Source organism: Ursus arctos, unplaced genomic scaffold (genome assembly GCF_023065955.2).
Source record: "Ursus arctos isolate Adak ecotype North America unplaced genomic scaffold, UrsArc2.0 scaffold_4, whole genome shotgun sequence".
NCBI classification, from domain to species: domain Eukaryota; kingdom Metazoa; phylum Chordata; class Mammalia; order Carnivora; family Ursidae; genus Ursus; species Ursus arctos.
The window spans coordinates 28,087,214-28,099,398 of NW_026623056.1; the positions used below are offsets into that span (position 1 = coordinate 28,087,214).

Below are 12,185 nucleotides of genomic sequence, written 5' to 3' on the forward strand. Positions count from 1 at the left end.
GCCAGAGGCCTGCGAATCTCTGCACTTCTTTCTTTCTTACCTCTTGTGTCCAGTTTGACAAGTCCAACTAACTCTGCCTTAGGAATGGCCCTCATCAGTTTGTGTCCCGAACTACTATTCTGTCCTCGACAGCACAGCACTAGTAATCTTTAAAAATCTCTCCCCTCCTTAAAAACCTCTGGTGGCTCCTGATTTCCCATGGGATAAAATCCAGCCGCCATAGTCAAGTTTACAAAACTCATTACATCCAGTCTCCCCCTCTAGACTTACCACCCCATTATCTCTCCCAGAAGCCTGCGTTTCTCCACACTGAACTCCTCCCAGTTCCGAGACTTGCCCTTTCCGGCCCCTAGAGCTCTAAGTAGAAAGCTCTTCTGGCTTCCCCGCCAGGCACTCTCCTGCTCAGCTGTCAACACCCAGCCCAGACTTCCCTGTAATCCCAAGCAGGATTCTGGACCCGCCCTCATTAGTTCTCTGCTTGAGCCTCTGTTCCAACGGGAACTCGCCAGATTCAGGGACTGGTAGGTGCCCTCTGCAGTCACTCAGGATGAAGGAACATGGCAGCAGGGTGCGTGGCCATTTCAGCAGCCACCTCACCCCTTCTCAAGTGGAAAAGAAAAATGCCTCCTTCCACACTTCCTCCTGAAGCAAATGCCTTCTTTGATAAGCTTCGATGGCCTTCGGAAGAAGCTGAGTCAGGTACTCTCTACCTCTTACTAAAAAACAGGCACCTCTTGGGCGCCTGAGTGGTTCAGTCGGTTAAGTGTCTGCCTTCAGCTCAGGTCATGATCCCAGGGTCTTGGCATCAAGTCCCACATTGGGCTCCTTGCTTAGTGGGGAGCCTGCTTCTGCCTTTGCCTGCCTCTCCCCTGCTTGTGCTCTCTCTCTTTTAAATAAATAAAATCTTTAAAAACAAAACAAAACCAGGCCCCAAATGGAGTCACTTGTACTAAGCCCATATCAGCAAACCAAGACTTTGTACCTTACCTAATTGCGGTTTAGTCTTTCCCATGAATGTGACCTTTAACCAGTCAATCTGGAATTCTCCGGTCAGCAGTAGTAAGGTAGTGTGCGTGATAGACCTCCACCTTTCCCCCAAAGGGAGGTGAACTTGGCTGAAATAATACACCTTGGTCTTCCTCTTTCTGCCTCTTTGAAGAGCCTTCCATTTTGTGTAGCTCTTTGGAGCTCCTTTGTATTTGCTAGATGGGATGTTGCCTGATTCATGAATCATTGAGTAAAGCCAATTTGATCTTTAAATTTACTCAGTTGAATTTTGTTTTTAACCCCTCAGTCCAAGTTTGGGGCGAGAGCTCTGTCCTGACCGCTGCTCTGCTACTAACCCGTTGTTAGTAGTGATTGTGGGCAAGTTAACTGCCTCACTGGCCTTCACTGTCCTTATCAGGAGAATGAGGGTGTTGGATGAGAGGACCTCTGAGGTAATACCTCACTTGTGATCTCCAGTTTTGGGTTATTTACAAAGGGAAAATCTCAAGAGTGGAAAAAATGCCCGCCATTTCCCGTTCACGTCAGAGCTGATGGCTGAAGTTGGTGGTTTCTGGAATTAATCAGCTGACTCAGACCTTTGCAGCTTCCGAACTTCTCCTACCTAACCAAGGGGAGGGGCAAGTAGGGTGAGGTGGCTCAGAGCCGCCCCCTGGCAGAGGCCGGCTCTGACCCATCAGCTAGGCCTGGCTGCAGAACGGGACCCGGTGATGCCTGCCGCTTGCCTCTCTCAAGGGCTGCCTCCTCTCTCTGGAGGAATTGATTGGCGCACGGGGACCAAGCAGGGGTCCCACTGCAGCCATTCTCCCCTCCCCTCTCCCCTGCAGTGCTGAGGAAAATTCATGTATGAGGCGGTGTCTGCGGATGCTGGAGGGGGAAAGGCTTTCCTTTTGCCTGGTCGGTACAGTCAGAGCTACAGTGGGCAGGAGGCCAGGGGCCTGACCAGCTGGTTATTATGTGTTTGCTTGTTTTCTTCGGTACGCCGCCCGCCACGCATTCATTCATTCAGGGGCCGGGTGCTGAACACCCACTCTAGCCCTGAGAGCCCAGAGCGTTGGGCCACAGAGTGCGGCAGGGCCTTGCTTTTGCTGAGTTCACTGGCCCAGAGGGGGAGACAGACACGTAGGGTTTGTAAATGAGTGAGCAGTGCTGGAACAGAGAAAAGTCAGCCTCCAGTGGAGGGGCTGATGAGTGTGTAGGAAGGAGGGCGCGGAAAACCCCCAAGTCTGGGGAAAACAGAACTAGTCCCAACACAGGGCAACGGAGATTCAGTATATATTTATGTACTCAAAATTATTCCTGGTATTCAGAACGTCCTTTATTGTTCTATAGATGTCAATGAAAAGGGCAAAATAGGAGAATTATCACACCAATGTAAAAGATTTCCAAAGGTTATCAGTCACTACAGCCCCTTGCCTGTTTCTTGCTCACTTTTCGGATGTGTCTTTTTTTTAAATTTAAGATTTTATTTATTTGAGAGAGAGAGCGCACATCCGGGGGAGAGGGGCAGAGGGAGAAACACACTCCCCGCTGAGCAGGGAGGCAGACATGGGGCTTGATCCCAGGACCCCGAGATCATGACCCCAGCCCAAGGCAGATGCTTAACCAATTGAGCCACCCAGGGGCCCCTCTGTTGTGTCTTAAATGGGCTGCTTGTTGGGCAGAGATAAGACCCTGGATGTAACTTCCTCTGTCCCACTTCCTGCCCTCGCTTCAGTCCTGCTCCTGAGGGTCCTCCCCTTGTGGCGCTACCCTGGGAACCACTACTCCCTGAGGGATGGATGGCCAAAGTAGGATCCCCTTTGGAGGACCACACCTCTGATGAGTGACAGCAAAGTTGTTCTCCTGTGGCAGGCAGCATAGCATGGGGCAAATGGTAGCGGAAGTTCTGAATAGAAGATTCCATCTGAAACATGAATGCTTAAAACTAATGTATGGTAAATTTAATTTTCTCACACATGCAGCTCCCCCACAACTAAGATTATGCTGGAAAATGATCAATGCGGCCTCAGGGAATCAATAGTTTACAAAATGCACTAAACATTGTGAAGCGTCAAACACAGGAGGAGGGGTGGCCCCCTCTCAGATGATGTGATTGGTGAACTGGGGGCTGGGGGGGACGGCAGACCAGGGCATTGCCAGGCACATCTTGGAGGCCCTCTGTCTGCCCTGTCTTTTTGCCCATTACTTTTCTGCTCTATAAAGAATTTTAATTCCCAAAAGCGGAAGGCATTTCATTCACTATGTCAGAATAAATAAAAAAGCAAGACCCAACTGTACGCTGTCTGCGGGAGACACACTTTAAATGTAAAGGCACGGATAGGCTGAAGGTAGCTAAGTGGAGAACGATCTACCATGCAAACTAAGTATTACGTAGCTGGCGTGGCCATATTAATACCAAACAGAATAGTCTTTGAAACAAAAAGTGGTAGCAGATGTAAATATATACTTAATGATAATAAAAATGTTAAGTCTCTTAGAGAGACGTAATAATGATAAACGTGTCTGTACTTAATATGTAATCATACAATACACGAAGCAGGGGCGTCTGGCTGGCTCAGTCGGTTAAATACCAACTCTTGGTTTGGCCTCAGGTCATGATCACAGGGTCCTGGGATTGAGCCCATGGGCCGGGGAGTCTGCTTGAGATTCTCTCTCCCTCTCCCTCTCCCACCCCGCCCCCCCACTCTCTCTCTCAAATAAGTAAATAAATCTTTAAAAAAAAATACATGAAGCAAATATTGACATAATTAAAGGGAGAAATAGATGATTCCACAATTATAGTTGGAAAGGTAACGCTCCTCTCACAGTGACTGATTGAACAACTCGACAAAAAATCAATAATGCCATACTTGATCTGAGCAACACTGTCAATCAGCTGACCTGATTCATACAGAACATGGTACCTGACAACTGGAGAATACAGTCTTCTCAGTGTGCGTGTACATTTGCCAACTAGGTACTTCCTGGACCATGAGACAAATCTCAGTAAATTTAAAAGGATTGAAATCCTGCAGTTTGTGTTCTCTTACCAAACCATAATTAAATTAGAAAGCAGTAACAATAGGATATCTAAAAAAACTCAAAATATTTAGAAATTAAACAACATATTTCTTTTTATTTATTTCTTTTATTTATTTATTCAGCAGAGAGCACAAGCAGGGGGAGTAGCAGAAGGAGAGGGAGAAGCAGGCTGCCTGCTGAGCAGGGAGCCCTATGTAGGGCTCAATCCCAGGACCCCGGGATCATGACCCGAGCCGAAGGCAGATACCCAGCCTACGGAGCCACCCAGGCGTCCCTAAACAACATATTTCTGAATAATCCATGGGTCAAAGAAGAAATCACAAGAGAAATTAGAAAATATTTCTAAGTAAATGATAATGAAAAACATCATATCAAAATGTGTAGACTATAAGGGGTGCCTGGCTGGGTCAGTCAGCAGAACATGGGACTCTTGATCTCGGGGTCATGAGTTCAAGCCCCGTGCTGGGTGGAGAGATTGCTTAAAATTTTTTTTTTGTAGAATATAGCTAAAGCAGTTCTTGAGGGAAACTTATGCCTTTAAATGTTTATATTAAAAAAGAAGGAAAGCTTGGGGTGCCTGGCTGGCTCAGTTGGTACAGCACATGATTCTTGATCCAGGGGTTGTGAATTAAGCACCCTGTTGGGTGTAGAGCCTACTAAAAAAAGAAGAAGAAGAAGAAAGATTTAGCATCAATGACCTAAGGTTCTACCTCAAGAAACTAAAACAAAAGTAAACCCAAGATAACAAAAGAAAAGGGAAAAAAAAAGAAAGAAGGAAAGAAAGAAAATAATAATAAAGAACAGAAATTAAAATAGAGAAACCAGAGGGAAAATGACCAGAGCCGAAAGTCGGTTCTTTGTAAAAGAGCAACAAATTTGTGAAGTCCTAACTTGATGGACCAAGAAAAAAAGAAGAGAGTATAAGTTACAGAACACACATACCAGAAATAAAAAAGAGTTATATGTAGCTCCTCCAGACATGAAAAGGATAAGAGAATATAATGAGCACATTTACGTTGACAAATTTGAAAGTTTGGAAGAAATGGACAAATTCCTTGAAAAGCAGAACTTTCCCCAAACTGACACAAAAGGAGACAAAATCTGAAGAGCCCTATATCTATTATGAAAGAATTTTACTTAATTCTGTGTCTGCGTGTCTCACCATACCCAATTAAAACAATTCTTGAGGGCTGTTACAGTGGTGACTACATGCGCATGAACCGAGATCTCTCCGCCTCCTCCTCAATTTGTTCAGAATAAACAAACATAGTTGGATGAGATTTTGTTCTGGCAGCAACGCTACAACCTTTAGGCTGGTTTCCCCCGAATGGGATCTAGTTTATTCTGCTCAGAGCAGAGTCTCTACATATTTACTTGGGATAGTGGGGAGAGGAATAACTACGACCTCTAAGAAGTCATAAAAAATCTCCAAAAACAAAATACCCAAATGGATTTAATATGATTTTGGAGAAGAAAGTACACAACACCCAACACACACACACACACACACACACACACACACACCCCCCACATACACTCAGAATCAGGTAATAAATCCTTAGAAACTCTTAGGCAGCCCTAGTTTTCAAACAAAGATCAGGTGGTCTGACAAAGAAAACCCTCCATTTCTAGAGTCATTTGCCAGGCTCTTCCAAGCCTGCAGAATATCCTGTTTACCCTGCGGCTAGGCTGTTACTCGCATGCAGGATATTAGCTGATGGGCGCCAGGAGACTCACTTGCCCCAGAATGCCTTGGCCAATGACCTGCCACAGGGCTCCCTCCCAACCTATTTGGTTTCAGTTTCCTACTTGTAAACAACTACTTGCTTCAGAGTAGTGCATTTAAATTATCCGAGAGGGGAGAAGTATTTTTTTTTTTTCAAGATTTCGTTTTTAAGTAATCTCTACGTCCAATGTGGGACTTGAATTTGCAACCTCGAGATTAAGAGTCGCATGCTCTACTGACTGAGCCAGCCAGGTGACCTGGGAAGAAATATTTTTCTCCTTTGGTAGCTTTCATGATTTTTAGCTGCTGAAGGTCCTAGTGCCTGGCTTGCTGTAGAATTTTCAGGAAGTTTCTCCAGCCATAGAGGTTTAGGGTATGGTTTAGCAGATTTCGCATCTATATTCCAGTCTTCTCCATGGACAGACACCCATGAATCAGTTTAGATGACCACCTTGGCAGACAATGAGATTGCCTGGGCAGGTGTCTAATAAATATTTTTTGCATGTTTAGTTGAATAGATAGGAGCTTCACTATGTCGGTCATGGCTCTGTGCTGCATAGAAGAGAAACCAACACTAGTCACATCAAGCAAATAGAGAAAATCCTGGAAGGGTATCAGGAACTCACAGAATTAAGGCAGGTGATCTGGGGGTAGAAAGTTGTAGAATCAGGATAGCTTTGGAGACTCTGCACAGAACCTACAGGAAATTCATGGCTTGGGAACAATTTGGCCCTTGCACCACTACTGGCCCAATGATGGCTCTAATCTCCAGCATCATCTCTGACCCAAGATTCAAAGTTCTGGGACTTTCAGGGTCTGAATGGCTGAGTTGAAATAATTTGCCCACGGGGAGTAAAAGAAGGATCTGAGCTGTTCAACTGCAGTGAGAGGCTGCAATTGAAAGAACATACTAAGACTTGGTCGCCAAAGGAGGCCTCACACAATGAGGAATTTGCCAGAAAGGAAGAGGGTAATATTAATGGAAAGGGGGCAAATTAGATATTACACTGTGAACAAGGACAGATGTCATCCACACTGAAACTAAAATGAGAGATGAGGTGGGGCTGGGGCTAGTTGCTGGTCAAGGTCGAAGAAGAATGTTGTAGCTTTGGAGGAAGGAGAAGAACACGACCTTCAGAGACCCTGGGTGGCCAGCAAGTTAGCAGGAGAATCTCGGGTAGGGGATAACAGAACCTGGATGGTGAGGAGCAGAGAATAGGTGTTTCATGGTGTTCTTAGGCTAATACAGGAGCTCAATACATATTTGTTAAATTCATAACAAAGTGGAAATCTACATCATGCTATTCAGATGTAAGAGACTGAATTTCTCGGGCGGGATGAGGTGGGGAGTGTGTCCTCACAGAGTTTGACTCATCCTTAGAGCCAGCCTGGCTAATCATCCCTCCTCCTGAGACCTTTCCCCTTACTCTGGAGCAAATAACCTCAAGCCCTCCCTCAGTAAGGGGTATGACTGTGTGTTGGGGGTGGATAGCCTTACTCTGAATCTGAAGAATAGGCAGCATCTGTATCCAGAATGTCTATAGAGTTAGCACTGGACTTTCCCAGACTTTAGCCGGACTAGAGTGACTTTGCCTTTATCTTCCAAGGAAATACACTTTTACCTCTAGGTTATCAGGTGAGGAATCAAACCTCAATTTCTGCCGATTATTTTCCTCCTTTTCCAGAAGAGTCTCTCTTCTTCCTCTCCTCCATACGAAGCAGCATGACCCAAATGCATGGATTCTGATGTCCTATACATTTGGCTTTGAAGCTCAGGTCTTCCCCTTATTTGATGGCTGTGTGACCTTGTCAAATGTTACCAAGCCTGCTTCTTCCTTTGTGAAATGGGGAAAATAATGCTTGTCTTGCAAGGGGTATTATGAAAATGTATGTTAAAGTGCCACATACATAAATAAAACTGCAGGGCAGGGGTGCCTGGCTGGCTTAGTCAAGTAGAACATGTGACTCTTGATCTCAGGGTCACGAGTTCAAGCCCCATGTTGGGCAAAGAGCTTACTTAAAAATAAAATAAAATAAGAAAAAATTAAAAAATCCTTGAAATAAAAAACAAAACAAAACAACAAACTGCATGTCAGGTTGTCCAAAAGATAGACAAGAAGTTGCAGATACCACCTCTTCTACCCCTGTCTCTTTATCAAAAAGAGTGTTAGCTTATAGGCAGCCCCAAGGGTGAGGCATATTATCTAGTGGATACAAATAATAATTTTTGGGAAATATGGTATTTTATAATAGAGCAGAAATAATTCCTCAGGCACTTAGATAAAAATTCTCTTAAAATCTCCCAGTTCCTGTTTAGCTTAAAGAACTAACAGGTTGGGTACACAAAGATGTTATATAGGGGGATAGTCATTGCAGTGCTGTTTCTAAAAGTAAAGCTTGAAAACAACTTAAATTGTAACTGTTGAGGGATGGCTGTTTGGCTCAGGCAGCAGAGCATGCAACTCTTTTTTTTTTTTTTTAATAATGATTTTTTATTATATTATGTTAGTCACCATACAGTACATCCCCGGTTTTCGATGAGAGCATGCAACTCTTGATCTCAGGGTTGTAAATTTGAGGCCATGTTGGGTGGAGAGATTACTTAAAAATAAAATCTTAGGATGCCTGGGTGGCTCAGTTGGTTAAGCGTCTGCCTTCGGCTCAGGTCCTATTCCAGGGGTCTTGGGATCGAGCCCTGCCCCGTGTCAGGCTCCTGCACAGTGGGGAGTCTGCTTCTCCCTTTTTCTCTCCCTCTGCCCCTCTCCCCCTGTGCGTGTTTTCTATGCCTCAAATAAATAAAATCTTTTAAAAAAGTAAAATCTTAAAAAATTATAACCATGGAGGATTATAAGATTAAGTAAATTATAGTCATTTTTTTAAAGTTTATTTATTTATTTTTTTAGTAATCTCTACACCTGACACGGGGCTCAAACTTACAGCCCTGAGATCAAGAGTTGCATGCTCTTCCAACTAAGCCAGACAGATGCCCCAAATTAGAGTAATTTTTTACAATAGAACCCTGTGTAGTCTTTGAGAAGATTGTGTAGAAATATATTTAATTTCATAGAAAGGTGTTCTTGCTGTATTAAGTGAATAAATGATAAAATAGCATTATAGTATGATTCTATTTTTATTATATACATGTATAATATTTGAAGGGATATATGTTAAATGTTAGTGCTTATATTTGGGTGTGGGAGTATGGAGCTTTTATATTATTTTTATTCATAACTATTTTCTTTTTTTTTTTTTAAGATTTTATTTATTTATTTGACAGAGAGAGACAGCCAGCGAGAGAGGGAACACAAGCAAGGGGAGTGGGAGAGGAAGAGGCAGGCTCCCAGCGGAGGAGCCTGATGTGGGGCTCGATCCCAGAACGCTGGGATCACGCCCTGAGCCGAAGGCAGACGCTTAACCGCTGTGCCACCCAGGCGCCCCTCATAACTATTTTCTAATTTCTCCACAATGAACATGTATTATAGGTATACATAAGAGGGGGAAATGATCATCTAATCCTTTTTTCCCTCATTTTAGACTCTTCAAGCACCCTTTTGTTTTTCCAAATTTGGTTTCTTCAAGGTTATCTTTTAAGAAAATATAGGGACAAAGTTATATCCAGCTAACTTAAAATTGTTATCAAAGGCAGTCTTGAATTTTTTTTTTCCACAAAAAAGGAGGTGTGAATTGTAAAATGGTGGGGGAACTTTCTTTCCCTTTATCCTTCTAGATTCTTTTGGCTGGTCTGTTAATTAAATTGACATAAGACAGATTACAGGAGAAAAATAAATCTGATTATGTACGTATGGGAGCCCCGTAAGAATATGAGACCCATGAACACGTCAGGCAATTGAAACTCCTATGCCATCCTGAGTTAAGGAATGGGAAAGGGGCCCGGGCTTCAAAGGAGAGTGGGGTAATCACGGGACAATAAGAATAGATGTTTGATGATTAGATGTTTGCTTATACAGACGGGTCACTCAGATAAAAAGTTATTTCTTGTAATAGCAGTCTTTCTGGGCCAGGCCTCCCTAAACTCTTTCAGGTAGTTAAGGGAGAGGTAAAAGTAATTTTCTTGAATCTTCTGGGTTTTGATTGCCTTCAGCTCAAAATATGCACATGCCAAAGTGGCCTGTTTTGGGGTCATGTACTCTGCTCCCCCTGAGAATGAAGAGGAAACAGATGTTTCTACTCTGTTGTAGTTTTCTCTTCCTCCTCCTTCTCCTCCTCCCCCCGCCCCCCCGAAATAGCACCTAGCACTATGGCCTCCCCTCAGTGAATTTTTTGTCAAAGCTTGAGCTCCTGTCCTTGTTCTTACCCACTGCAGGATGAGATACGAAGTCACCAGCCCAGAGCAATTATTCTAAAGGCTGTAGGACCTAGTGTTTTCAGTCTCTCAAAACTGGGAAAAGGGCACAGGATAATGGTTACAAATCTGTCTCTGGGAAGATATCTATCTCTCTTGTGATGAATTAGTAAAATAGTCTTTTTTTTTTTTTTTTTTTAAGATTTGATTTGAGAGAGAGAGCGCACCCCCGCGCTTGCAGGATCAGGGGGAGGGGCAGAGGGAGAAGCAGATGCCACACTGAGCAGGGAGACCTATGCGGGCTGGATTCCAAGACTCTGGGATCATGACCTGAGCTGAAGACTAACCGACTGAGCCACCCAGGAGCCCCAATAAAATAGTCTTATGATTTAAAAATATGTTTCCTGAGAATTTGCCTAGCATGAACAATCCTTGATAAACTGATAAAATGCCTTTTGAAATTTGAGTAAACGTCCTAGGTTTGGTCAGAGGAAAAAAAAAAAAAAAAGATAGGGCCCTTGCCTTCAAAAAGTCCAAAGTCCAGTTGGGACAGACAGACATATACATAAATAATTGTCAAATAATACGAGAAAGATCTTAACTGATTTATTGCCAAAGCGGTATTAGCATTTGGACATAACTTGAGATTTTAGGGATGAATGGGAAATTTGCCACGTGGGGACGGGAAGAGCAAATTGTGTGTCACAGCTCCCAAGTATTTCGGCAGAAAGATCAGTTTCTCTCCTTGAAAAATTGATGACCAGACTTTGTATAGAAGGGACCCCAGCTACCACACAGCCTGGTACACCCAGTGGGCATTTCCCATTAGGATACAATAGTGAATGCTTGTCAAGGAAGCAGGTTCCTAAAATTCGGTAAGAGATGTTGGTAGAAAATAATCAGAGATCTCCAGGGCTTTACGAAACGCAACAGATTGAAGTACCGCTTCGGCCAAACGCTTCATTTCTTCACTTCTCTCAAAAACTTGCACGTGCTACCTTTTGCTGAATGTGTTACTCGAACTGCTGAAAGTTTTTAATTTATGGCGCTTGGAGCTTTCAGGGTAAAAAATGGAACCGACAAGGCAAGAGAGACAGGGGCCCAGAACGAGAAGGTCAGACCGCGGCCTCCGATTTCTTTTGAGACTCAGTTTTTCTCTAGGTGATCGCCAACCGGAATGGTTCCAGTGTCTACTCGGCTCTTCCCCTTCCCCTTGCCTTTCTCCCCTTCTCTCCCTCCATCAGTTTCTCCCGGGTGTCTGGGTCTCCCGGCTTAGCAGCTGACCAGTTCCTAAGCAGGGAAACCTGCCAGCCTCAGCCACCCGCCGGGAGCTCCGCGGGTCTCAGCCTCCACGGACCGCTGCCGGACCGGGGGAGCGGGCGGGGCGGGGCAAGGGGGCGGGGCAAGGGGGCGGGGCGCGCTGCACGGCGGCGCAGGCGCACTGGGACCGCCGCGCCAAACTGCAGCCATGGAGCAGGCACCTCGGGATCCCGAGCGGCAGTTGCAGCCGGCGCCCCTGGAGCCGCTGGGCCATCCCGACTCGGGCCTGCAGGCCGCGGTCGGTGAGGAAGCGGAGGGGGCCCGAGACGAGGGCCCCGGGGAGGGCACGGTGAGGAGAGAGGGCGGCAGAGGCCACGGGGCCTGGTGTCGGGGCCTAGCGGGCGGGGCTGAGCTGGGCTGGCGGGGCCGGTGGGCTCGGCCGGGAAGGCCCTGCGTTGAGGGGACAGCAGGGTGGAAGGGCCTGGCTACAAGTGCAGTGAGGGTGGGGGGCTCGGTGGAAGAAGGGGGTCTTGGGAAGGGGCGAGAGCCTGGCGCTGCGGGACCAAGAGAAGGGCCGAGAGGGCGGTGGCGAGGGGAGCGGAGGGGATGTGTGGGTGCGGTCCCGCGGGCGTGGAGGTCGGAGCCCGGGACCCGTCGGTCTGGAGCAGGTGCGGTGTTCAGAGGTCGGGGGCCCTGGAGGTTTGGACCAGAAGAACAACACTGTTGTTTCTGGCAGTTTGGCAAAGGGTTGTGCAGAGGCGATGGCCGAACGGAGGCATCATGGAGAGTGGGCAGCGGTGCAGGAGAAGGAACGGAATGGGGGACTTGAGGAACAAGTTGGGGGTTAAAAAGCATGGTTGGTTTGGT

General features: G+C 45.7%; 1 protein-coding gene across 2 annotated transcripts in view; it reads left to right on the forward strand.

The window, feature by feature from the left end:
- Positions 1-352: 352 nt before the first annotated feature.
- SNX4 (sorting nexin 4) overlaps positions 353-12,185 on the forward strand; it is a 75,120-nt gene continuing 63,287 nt past the window's right edge. Inside the window, exon 1 of one of the 2 annotated variants that reach the window (XM_026495351.4) lies at positions 353-699. In XM_026495351.4, coding sequence (XP_026351136.1) covers positions 652-699 — 48 coding nt within the window. In that variant the 5' untranslated portion in view covers positions 353-651. Of the gene's footprint in view, positions 700-11,496; positions 11,668-12,185 lie in introns of those variants that run through there. The other variant, XM_026495349.4, reaches the window with a different exon arrangement.